Here is a 12,509-nt window from a genome sequence, read left to right as displayed (position 1 = left end):
GGAAAAGCATTAAATGTTAAGAAAATCAGACAAATAATGGAACTGGGATCTTGGCTGGAAAAAGCAGAAAACCACACTGCCCTCCCAAAACTGAGTTTGAAACCCCTGCTGTACCCAGTTACAGATTGAGATAAATATACCTGTTGAATTAGCTTAATTCATGCACACTGAAAATGTCACCTTGGTGCATTAAAGACAGAAAAGGAAACTAAGAAAAATGTGTTGATTCAACCATTTATTGCAGATCATTGTCAGAAGATGACAGACAAAAAAAAGGGGTAAAGTGAAATCATACCAATCACACACCTAAAATCAGAACAGAACACACAAAAACCAGAAGTTGTCAAGATTGTAACATCCTTAAATACAACTACAACATCTTTCATTACAATTTCTGAACTGACAGAACACCTACACCCTCAGTGTAACATCACAGCCTAAACTAATGCAGAAGTTAAGATGTGTTAACTTCTGACCAATGATGGGCATGCTGTAGTGACCAAAAGGACTTGAGGAGCCAGTTGGATTAATACTCCTCCCCTTCCTCCTCTCCCTCTCCCTCAACGGAGTCGACGCCCACCTCTTCGTAGTCCTTCTCCAGGGCCGCCATGTCTTCTCTGGCCTCAGAGAACTCGCCCTCCTCCATCCCCTCCCCCACATACCAGTGCACAAATGCACGCTTGGCGTACATCAGGTCAAACTTGTGGTCCAGACGCGCCCAGGCCTCAGCAATGGCAGTGGTGTTGCTCAGCATGCACACTGCCCTCTGGACCTTGGCCAGGTCTCCGCCAGGGACCACAGTGGGAGGCTGGTAATTGATGCCAACCTTGAAACCAGTAGGGCACCAGTCCACAAACTGGATGCTGCGCTTGGTCTTGATGGTGGCAATAGCGGCATTGACGTCTTTGGGCACCACGTCACCACGGTACAGTAGGCAGCAGGCCATGTACTTGCCGTGACGGGGGTCGCATTTGACCATCTGATTGGCCGGCTCAAAGCAGGCATTGGTGATCTCTGCCACAGAAAGCTGCTCATGGTAAGCTTTCTCGGCAGAGATCACTGGGGCATAGGTGGCCAGAGGGAAGTGGATACGGGGGTAGGGCACCAAGTTGGTCTGGAACTCGGTCAGATCAACATTTAGGGCACCATCGAATCGGAGGGATGCAGTGATGGAGGACACAATCTGGCTGATAAGCCTGTTGAGGTTGGTGTAGGTGGGGCGCTCAATATCAAGGTTTCTGCGGCAGATGTCATAGATGGCCTCGTTGTCGACCATGAAGGCACAGTCAGAGTGCTCCAGGGTGGTGTGGGTGGTCAGGATGGAGTTATAGGGCTCCACCACAGCTGTGGACACCTGGGGAGCTGGGTAGATGGAGAACTCCAGCTTGGACTTTTTGCCATAGTCAACGGACAGGCGTTCCATCAGCAGGGAGGTGAAACCAGAACCGGTACCACCTCCAAAGCTGTGGAAGACCAAGAAGCCCTGGAGACCTGTGCACTGGTCAGCCTGGGGAGAGAAGAGAAAGATCCATTTTACCCATGGACAACACAGAAATAAGATGCCTATTGTCTCATTCAGCAAAGCCTCACAAAGACACCCACCAGTTTGCGGATCCTGTCCAGCACCAGGTCGATGATCTCTTTGCCAATGGTGTAGTGCCCACGGGCGTAGTTGTTGGCGGCATCCTCCTTGCCAGTGATGAGCTGCTCAGGGTGGAACAGCTGGCGGTAGGTCCCAGTGCGCACCTCATCTGGGAAGACAGAGGTAAAGGGCTGTTAGCAGAGGGGCTCTGGACAAGGGAGGAAGAGAAACACACGGCACTGAAACAGTCCTGCTCCTTCTCTGCAGGGCAGAATGAACTTACCAATGACTGTGGGCTCCAGATCTACAAAGACAGCTCTGGGCACGTGCTTGCCCGCTCCGGTCTCACTGAAGAAGGTGTTGAAGGAGTCATCCCCTCCTCCAATGGTCTTGTCGCTGGGCATCTGGCCATCAGGCTGGATCCCGTGCTCCAGGCAATAGAGCTCCCAGCAGGCATTGCCAATCTGGACACCAGCCTGGCCAACGTGGATGGAGATGCACTCACGCTGGGGAGAGAGAGGGGACAGGGGTTACCAGGAGGACTGGACTCAGGTCTATGATATTAATCATTAGTGCCCTACTTCTATACATATCCAAGATATATGCCACAGGTCTAGCAAGAAAAAGGGCACTTGGATGGATATTTAAAAAATTAAAAAATCTATCAGTTAGAGATACTGGATAATTCTCATATCCTTTTTTCTGTGTTCTGCTTAATTTGTAGTTTGCAAAGCAGAAACGGCAGAAGTGAAATTGGGAAAATAATGATTCATTGTGTTGTATTCATGATTGAGTGCCACAAACTGCCGAGAGATTAATTTAGACTTCCCATACATACTTCCTCATGATAAGCAAGGTAAACTAATTTGATAAGGCACTGAATGCAATTAACATGCAAAACTGTTGAAACCTGAGGGAAAGGATCTGATGTCATCTATCCTCTGAGCCTGCATGTTATCACAGCATGAAACAGCTGAATGTGCATTCCAACCCCACCCTGCTCCCTTTTATTAAACCTGACTTAGTCTTAGTCTTAAGCAGCTACATTTAACTGGGTAAACATTGAAAGGACTTAAATATACAACACTGGGGTTAAATGCACTAGTGATGAACACGGAGTCAGATGGAGAACCGAGGTGATGAAAGCGGGTGCTGATGACATTTTTTCTGCAGTCAGTCAGGGAAACATGCTGCAACAAGGCACCGCCCTGTACTGGAGACTGCAGAGCCTAACCGAACAATCCCACTTCCCCCTCCCGTTCCCCCCTGCCCCGGCTGGCATCAGGGTCGTCCACACACACGGGCACTGAGCTCCTGCAGCAATCCACAGGAATTTCCACTGCTAGGCAACAAGCCTCTGACAGCTACCCCTCTGAATTCCAATTACAGGGGTGGGGGGGCTGGTCTATACTAGGGAAATACCTGAACAGTCAGCATTAAAGCAAAGATTGTTCTAATAAAAATTAAGATCAAGCATTTTTCTTCCAGGGTATGTATATGGCCCATTTAGCAAAGCAAAAAGCATGCCTCACAGATTGGTACATATAATTTGTGCAGTTTTGCAGACAACTGCTCAAGCATAACCTCATACATTTCACAAAACATTAACGCCTTTCTGGCATTTCCACTAGCACAGTTTCACCTTTGACAGTAGAAAATGGCAGTGGATTCATATAAAACCCCAGCATTTAAAAGAGAATATCTGGACTGCAGCTTTATTTTTTTAATTGCTGAATACATCCTTTCATTTGCTGACCCATTTGATCTGAAATCTGCAGATTGACCTCTAGGACAAGGGCTTTAGTAATGGACATTAATCCAAGCTGTATTTTGCCAGTTTAAAAATCCCTTATAATTTCTGTTAAGTGCATATCATTCTAGGATCAAATGTAGAGTTCACATCAAGGCTATGAATATACACAAGACCATTTAAAATAATACTTTCCTGTTTTGAACGGATTTATTGGCAAGAACGGTTTTAGACTTTCAAAATAAACTGGTGTGAAAGACTGAATTTATAGTATATATAGATGAACAGATTTCCTTTCTATTCAGCAGCAATACAATTTTCACTTCTCACACCCAGACCGGATGGATGAATTGGGTCACTCATCCCCACTCTGACTGCGGGCATATTTTCCCTTTCGCTTCCTCAAAAACTCGTTATGATGAATCAGGAATGGGTTTGATACGTTACTAGCAGCTGTAGCTTAAAAAAAATCGTTTATACTTAAACTGCAGGATAGGAAAAACGGGAAATAGTCGTTTTAGTCGATATATTTCAGCATGCATACCTCCACCTCTCTCAAACGCTATAAAAGGTGTCCCTCCAAAATCTAGCATCAACCTTAAAAATATAAACGAATTGCTCAATAATATAGCGCCCTTCAGCTGTCCAGTTAATCATCCTTACATTGTCACTCACTTACACAGAGCTAGTATTAATAGAGAACAGCATAACGGCCAGTTCAGAGGCTCGGGTGCGGCTACCAGCCCTAGTGACTTCTACCCCTTCTTGTGAAACGATGAAATGGAGAGAAAACACCGTTGACACAATGAAATATGAATTTGGCTTCTGTATAAAAGGGCTTTTCAATCAGTTGCAAGCCAGCCCCGAAATCAACGGCAGTTCGTCTTCAGATATTGTGCCGCATCTGGGAGCTGTGGGGGTGGAGAGAAGAGAAACCGAGAGGGACAGGCTGCCGGTGTCCATCCTTTCTTCCTTTCGGGTCACACTCTCTTGGGAGGAGAATAACGTGAATCTCTCGGATGAAAGAGAGACCCTACGCCTGGCAGCGGTTTATTTAAAGCAGCGGTAAGTAAGAGGCGGCGCAGGGCGTCCAGGATGTTCTGCAGTCACCCAAATGCACATCCCTTTACACTGCACTGTGTTAATCCTATCGATTATTGCAAGCTCTCCATTGCCCAGTCTCTCATTATATATAAAGGCTACATTTGCATGTAACCGTCACCTCATTCGGCGCGTCCCTGTTTCATTAAGCTAAATATAAAATGTAATATTTTACATAATATTTGATGCATATTCCTATTGTGTCATTCATAAAAGCATGGTTCTCTTTTCCCCTCATGACTGAGTCTGATCTGGCACATCCTGATCATTTCTCACAGCCGGTTTTTTAAAATGCGGTCCAAACTAATGTCCTTGTTTGTTCTTCTGCATGGCCTACCTGGTCAGTTACTGAAGCGAATAGGTAGCTTATTCACCAAAACTGCCTCTTATTATTATTAACAGAGACCAAAGACAAGACAAGAGCACTGATTCCGGAGGAAAGCGTGGACTCGGATAATACTGTACAACAGAAAACACCAGAAACGTAATTAATTCAGTAATTAAATGCTGAAAAAACTACATTACTCACCATGTTTTCTGGTAGGGTGAAACGTTAAGGGAAATACCAAAAATAAACTGAAGCGTTTACTTTATTTCTACAGGAGGTGATGTTACTTAACCCGACAGCTAAGAGTCGATGCAGTAACTGATAACCGGCGCGGCGCTGCGCTGGTATTTATAGTGTCGTGTGGAGGGGCGGCCTTGGATACATCAGTACTGTAACCAGCAAACTGGGAAGACAATGGGCGGTACTTCCTCGCATATATTAATATTATATCAGTTAACCACATGTGAACTAGCCAGAAATTTCCCTTTTTGGGTTATAATTATTATCTTACAATAACCGAAATAATACATTATATTTTCCTTAATCATTGGAGTAAGTACAGTTCACATTCTGTGGTATATATTTTACTAAGGACACAACGAACGTATACACAAGGAGACTACAGATACACTACTCTGATTTGTGTGTGTGGGTGGGGTACCCAAGTTATCTCATTAAAGTCAGATTTGAAATGTCTCCTGTGCCAGTAGAATGTAGTATTTAGCTAGACTAAAGAATTAATCTTGAATGTAAACTGCATATCTTGTATTTATCTGTAAGACAAAAAGAACCCCGCCAATGAAACTGCTACAATGTTCAGTACATTGCCATGTGGCTGCTCTTCTCTTCCAGTCTGATTGCATCACATCTCGGGAGCTTCACCTCTAGGACAATTGGGTGTTGGAGATATTGTCCTTTGCTGCACCAGTAGATGGCACTCTCACCAGAGAACATAGAAATCCAAACATGGTGCCCCACCCAAGTATTTGATGTACAAAGACACTTTAGTATCCAGACGTGGAGACTTTAAAACGATATGCGCTTTGTTCAGTGATAAATGTAGACCTCTAACATTAGTAGGGTGCAGACATCCATATCACGTAAGACAGATATTTAAAATCAATTTCCCTTATATTGGATTAGTGCTAAAATGGTTGCTCCTAGACTTGGAAATGGTATAAAACCTTACCATAAAAATATCTTATATGGACCCAACTGTAATGGGGTTAAAAAGAATGTTCACACATAATGTTCTCTCCAAAATGTTTTTTCAGGAGCTCATTTGTTTTGCTGCAACTTATATTACCAGGTGTCACCCCTAACATGAACAGGATCTGATGTACATTGCAGATTTCCTTATAGAGCATTGTTTCTCCAGCAACAGACTTGATCATTATTACTCGTATTTTTCCTCTTCAACCTTATCATTTGGATTTTGCATTATAGATTTTATTACCCTAATTTCCTTCCTCTTTTGTATGCATTAAAAATGCCTCAGCAATACCAATACATAATTCCCATTGGTTTTACCTGCTGCAGTTTCTCTTTTAAGAGGAAGCTGCCATCTGCTCCACAATAAAAGCTTTTAGATGATAGATAACTTTTGTTCTTCATTGCTTTTATATTTTTCATACCTGCTTATTTTATTTTTCTATCTATATTATCCACCAGTCATTTCAGGGTAAGATCCTTAGCAATACCATACATATGATCAGTGAACGTTAACACTGAACATTTTAATTAAAGTTTCCTAAGGTAGAGAACAGCATTAATTGTGTGTGATGGAGAAACAAAAATAATATAAACATAAAAAATGCAGAAGGAAGTACACAGAACAAGAATAGCACAGGATCCAGATTTTATTCACTCCTACCACAAGAGGACAGGCTTATCAAATAGGCTTTATTTGGGATTCACGTAAACAACTGTTAACATCAGTAGGTAATATTAATGATGCACAGCAATGTTAAGCCAAATACAGTGATTTGGGAATCTGTGTGTTTGCTTCAGAAGCTTTAGAATTCCTCTCCCTCCTCCTCTCCCTCTCCCTCAACTGAGTCGACGCCCACCTCTTCGTAGTCCTTCTCCAGGGCCGCCATGTCTTCTCTGGCCTCAGAGAACTCGCCCTCCTCCATCCCCTCCCCCACATACCAGTGCACAAATGCACGCTTGGCGTACATCAGGTCAAACTTGTGGTCCAGACGTGCCCAGGCCTCAGCAATGGCAGTGGTGTTGCTCAGCATGCACACTGCCCTCTGGACCTTGGCCAGGTCTCCGCCGGGGACCACAGTGGGAGGCTGGTAATTGATGCCAACCTTGAAACCAGTAGGACACCAGTCCACAAACTGGATGCTGCGCTTGGTCTTGATGGTGGCAATGGCGGCATTGACGTCTTTGGGCACCACATCACCACGGTACAGCAGGCAACAGGCCATGTACTTGCCGTGACGGGGGTCGCATTTGACCATCTGATTGGCCGGCTCGAAGCAGGCATTGGTGATCTCTGCCACAGAAAGCTGCTCATGGTAAGCTTTCTCGGCAGAGATCACTGGGGCGTAGGTGGCCAGAGGGAAGTGGATACGGGGGTAGGGCACCAAGTTGGTCTGGAACTCGGTCAGATCAACATTTAGGGCACCATCAAATCGGAGGGATGCAGTGATAGAGGAGACAATTTGGCCAATAAGCCTGTTGAGGTTGGTGTAGGTGGGGCGTTCAATATCAAGGTTTCTGCGGCAGATGTCATAGATGGCCTCGTTGTCGACCATGAAGGCACAGTCAGAGTGCTCCAGGGTGGTGTGGGTTGTCAGGATGGAGTTGTAGGGCTCCACCACAGCTGTGGACACCTGGGGAGCTGGGTAGATGGAGAACTCCAGCTTGGACTTTTTGCCATAGTCAACGGACAGGCGTTCCATCAGCAGGGAGGTGAAACCAGAACCGGTACCACCTCCAAAGCTGTGGAAGACCAAGAAGCCCTGGAGACCTGTGCACTGGTCAGCCTGGGGAGAGAAGAGAGTTTCACTTTACTACCAGACAATGCACATAATTTGGAAGTAAAATAAGATGCCTTTGGTCTCATTCAGCAAAGCCTCAGAAAGACACCCACCAGTTTGCGGATCCTGTCCAGCACCAGGTCGATGATCTCTTTGCCAATGGTGTAGTGCCCACGGGCGTAGTTGTTGGCAGCATCCTCCTTGCCAGTGATGAGCTGCTCAGGGTGGAACAGCTGGCGGTAGGTCCCAGTGCGCACCTCATCTGGGAAGACAGAGGTAAAGGGCTGTTAGCAGAGGGGCTCTGGACAAGAGAGGATCTTCTCCCTTGTTCTGCTCCTCCTCTCCAGAGCAGAACGAACTTACCAATGACTGTGGGCTCCAGATCTACAAAGACAGCTCTGGGCACGTGCTTGCCCGCTCCGGTCTCACTGAAGAAGGTGTTGAAGGAGTCATCCCCTCCTCCCATGGTCTTATCGCTGGGCATCTGGCCATCAGGCTGGATCCCATGCTCCAGGCAATAGAGCTCCCAGCAGGCATTGCCAATCTGGACACCAGCCTGGCCAACGTGGATGGAGATGCACTCACGCTATAAAAATCAAGAAGAAGGGACAGAGGTTACAAGGAGGACTCACCTAAATGCAAAGCTTATTCCTGATTTTACACATTAGATTTAAAGCATAACTGGTATGCCCAAAAAGCCCAAGACTCAAGTAACTGAAAGAGGTTTGTAGTGTTCAATTAAACAGGGTAACATATTGTGATCTCCTACAGATGAGTTTTAAAAAGCACATTATTATAAAGAAATAATACAGGAACTCTATGTGCTACGTAACACCTGACTTGCATAAATTTGACTTTATGTAAAATGTTCCTATAGGAGTAAATGACTAATGCAGTCTGCTTGCATTTTACGATTGTACTCTGCCTGTCATAAGAACATAAAAACATAAGCAAGTTTACAAACGAGAGGAGGCCATTCGACCCATCGTGCTCGTTTGTTGTCCATTAACAACTAAGTGATCCGAGGATACTATCCAGTCTATTTTTAAATGTTCCCAAATTTTCAGCTTCAACCACATCGCTGGGGAGTTTGGTCAGATTGTGACAACTCTGTGTGTGAAGAAGTGTCTCCTGTTTTCCGTCTTGAATGCCTTGAATCCCAATTGCCATTTGTGTCCCCGGGTGCGTGTGTCAAGTATAAAATTCCAATTACAGCATGTACTGTCAGTCACTACTATGGACAGGGATTAGTAGTGTAAAGCACAATTAAACTTATTTCGGATTACAGGTTTGAAATGTTCATTCTACAGGCTCAATTATGAAAATAGTGCACTACTTGCTATTTTATGTTAGATATATGCAAAGTAGTGCATTTTCTGACTTACGCACAAAACGACTTACGTAGAAAGTTGGGGAACCGAACCCTCACATAAGTCTGGGAACATCTGTATTGTTCAAGGGATATGCTACGAGAAACATCAGACTCTCTGAGGAAAATGTGGATTAGTAGAAACAAATACTCAAAACATGTACCATTAATTGAGGAAACATTTTGTGTTCTGTAGTGGTATTTTATATCAAGGCCCCAGATATGTTTTGGACTGAAATCAGGAGGCATACCATTTTACACAAAGTGTTAATTTCATTAGGCATTGTACTTAAACTAGAACAAATGAGCAAAACTAAAGCAATGGGACAGATACACACTTTGAGATGAAAGTATTTGATGTGTGAAGTTTAGCATATGATTAAAATAATGTGCTTATTTTTTTCTTATAATTAAAAAATATAAGCCTTTGCCATTGACTTTCATTGTCCCCCACATTGCATGTATACACAGTTTCCTGCAGGAACTGAATACACCCATCAGTTGGGTAGGGCAGGTGGTCATGAATATTCACAAAACAAAGCTCTGCCTAGCAAAAGAGGGAGTCCATTTTGAGATTGCCTTCCATTTCAGAATTCCAGCAATCATTTTCAGGAGGACAAGAAAGAGCAGCAATTGGGAGTCACTCCTGGGAGTGAGACAGTGCTGTCCTGCTATCCTCCAGCACTAACCCCCACCCTCCACCCTCCACCCCACCCCACCCCACCCCACCCCCTCTACATGAAGGAGCTGGAGGCCAGGAGATGGAGAGATGAACATTTTAAAGAACAAAGCAGACACACCCTGCCTTACAAACAAACATACACACATATTATTTCCATAATTCACAAGGTGGTAAATACAGTCATTCAATAATTAATTTTTTTGGTACACTGACTACAAAAGCTATGATTGCATGTTTAGTCAAAGAAGATGCAACAGACCAGAAGTGCGTCTCATCGCAGCTCCATCCCCACCCCCATCCCAGACACACATTCTCTCTATTACAGAATTAATAAAGAGTCTTAAAGGCATTCAAACCGCTATTTCATAGGAAAGAAAGACATAATAAATAAACAATCTTTTTTCTTCTTATTATTTAATATTTACGCAATTATTACTGTCAATATCCAGTTAATGACAGTGTTACATAACATTTATCACAATTTATATAATTTCAGGGAATGTCACATCATTCCGGTTTTGATATACGGTTCAGAAATCAAGCGTTTAAGTGTGAACTGTCGCTGTATTGTTAACAGACCGTCCGTTTACTTTGAATAATGAAAACCCTACATGTGTCTCTAAAAACAGATACAGAAATGGTATTGCACTGTTTTCCATAGTGCACTACACAGTGTCGAGTCAAAATATGGCGTTGTAAAAGCGTACGACAAAATACAATTTTGCAATATAAACGAAAACATAATGATTTATTATTTATAATGCAACTTTAAACATTGCACTTCTTCGATTTTAAAAGGAGTATTCGTCTTAGCGGAGGCCTGTCTGATTAAAACATTAAAGTGAAACCCCTGCCTCTGGGGCTGGATGAAAGTGCGCTTAATTCCGAAAGTAGTTTTATGTTTTTTGTTGTTTGTATTTTTTGTTTGGCAAATACAAGTAATGCTTTAATACATCGGCAATTCAAATATCTCATTGCAGTCATCATCTTATTATTTGAGAGATAGAGACAGGAGCGCAGGTTGTTTCATAGAATAATTGTGCGGCTTTACGAGTTTAATGGTGTTCACACCTTCAGCAGCAGTTAGATATTGTGTATACATTATGTTACATTATATTATCAACAATAATATCATGTATATATCTTCTACTATAGCTAGATACGAAGGTAATATATATTTTATTATATATATGTTATCAAAATATATTTGTGATTCCTGCTCAAGCGCTCTTTGGCGCGGCTCCATCTGCATCACCCTGCTCTATTGTTCTGCTCAGATTATAGATAACGAGTTCATAATGACGGGTTTCTTTGCTTAATTATTCTCAGTAGGCATGGTAGTTCCCAAAGTCTCGATTCCACCTATTTTACAGAAATTCAAGTTACTAAAGAGGCGCTCACATTTATTACACATTAACACTAACACGCAGTATAATAAGTAGACAGTGATAATTACACAGGATACAGTAGATTTCCATTCATACACAGAAGGGTCTATACATTTTCCCTTCTTTAGCCTGTCTTGTTAGAAAGCAGCATAGAAAATCCAAACATGCTCTTTAAACATTTTATTACATACCATAGTTTCAGTTTTTCTTTTCAGAGGAGATAGAAAAGGCAAGAACGAAAACTCCTTCCTTACAGCCCGACAACAATGAGGTCGATGTAAGTGAAAAATGCAGACACATGGATGGAGACCTGAAGATATAAGGGACCCGCTCTATCCCGTAACCATGGCACTGTCATCCAGGCACCGTGATTGGCGGAGAGCGCAGCGGGTGCTCAATCTGATTGGCGACACGGGCATCTGTCCAAATACGTAAGGAGGGCGATTTTGAAAACTGAACTTGGAAAAATGAAATCTGTCTGAAGAAAGAGTAGCAGACCGTTGAAGACTGAATACTGAAATGGTCTGACTTTACATGTGTTAAACCCAAGCGATTGTTATTTGTCTGCGTTTATTTTTGGAAACCCTGTAATATCCATTTACAATAATGAACCAAAACATGGGGAGCGTGTAAATGTGTTAGATATTGTCATTTTTAATGACCATTTTCTCTTCTTATGAAGAATGAAAATGTCCTGTGCAAAAATAAATGTATATATACATAAATATATCCATACATTTTCAATAATCTCTTCACACAATACAGGATCACAGTCGAAGCTTAACCCAGAAGGCAAGGTGATTTATTTTGTTTATTGTATAATTTAACAAGAACTACAGAACTTAGAAATTCAACACAGAGAAATCAAAATAAGTCACTTTTATAATTAATATAATTTCTCTCACTGGCCCTCCTATTTAGTAATTGCACCTGCAAATATTCATGTTATTTTATCATCTTGAGTCCATTAAGTCCAAATAATTGATAAAAACATGTGAACTCTTAGTTTTCACTCCCCTGTCAATTTTATACCATGACACTTTATGGAAAAGGGTAACAGAGTTTCCAGTGAGTCATTTGTTCATAGAAGTAACACAATTTTATGCTGTCCAGAGTCAGATTCAATCCACTTTCTGCAGGTAATGCATGATATTGAAAAACTGTGTATTATTGTTCATTTATAATGTACAGTACCTTCTATATGAAGTATAGACTTATTTTGCTTTTTTTTCGATGGATAATGATGTATATATTAATCATAGTGTATCTTCTTCCACAAATATGTTTTCCACAGTTACCATAAAAATCCTCCTCTACTA

General features: G+C 42.5%; 2 protein-coding genes across 2 annotated transcripts; both read right to left on the bottom strand.

Moving 5' to 3' along the window:
- Positions 1-222: 222 nt before the first annotated feature.
- Positions 223-5,086, bottom strand: LOC136752684 (tubulin alpha-1B chain). Its single transcript, XM_066708198.1, has 4 exons — positions 4,963-5,086; positions 1,866-2,088; positions 1,603-1,751; positions 223-1,507 (listed from the first exon to the last, which is right to left on the bottom strand). The coding sequence occupies exons 1-4, from the start codon at positions 4,963-4,965 to the stop codon at positions 527-529; spliced, it is 1,356 nt and encodes a 451-aa protein (XP_066564295.1). The 5' UTR covers positions 4,966-5,086; the 3' UTR covers positions 223-526.
- Positions 5,087-6,602: 1,516 nt separating this feature from the next.
- LOC136752683 (tubulin alpha-1A chain-like) lies at positions 6,603-11,480 on the bottom strand. The gene is made up of 4 exons (XM_066708197.1): positions 11,382-11,480; positions 8,115-8,337; positions 7,865-8,013; positions 6,603-7,757 (listed from the first exon to the last, which is right to left on the bottom strand). Exons 1-4 carry the CDS (start codon positions 11,382-11,384, stop codon positions 6,777-6,779), a joined length of 1,356 nt encoding a protein of 451 aa, XP_066564294.1. The 5' UTR covers positions 11,385-11,480; the 3' UTR covers positions 6,603-6,776.
- Positions 11,481-12,509: the final 1,029 nt, after the last annotated feature.

The sequence above is a fragment of the Amia ocellicauda genome, chromosome 7, assembly GCF_036373705.1.
Source record: "Amia ocellicauda isolate fAmiCal2 chromosome 7, fAmiCal2.hap1, whole genome shotgun sequence".
Classification (NCBI taxonomy): Eukaryota; Metazoa; Chordata; class Actinopteri; order Amiiformes; family Amiidae; genus Amia; species Amia ocellicauda.
This window is presented reverse-complemented; position numbering and strand designations above follow the sequence as displayed.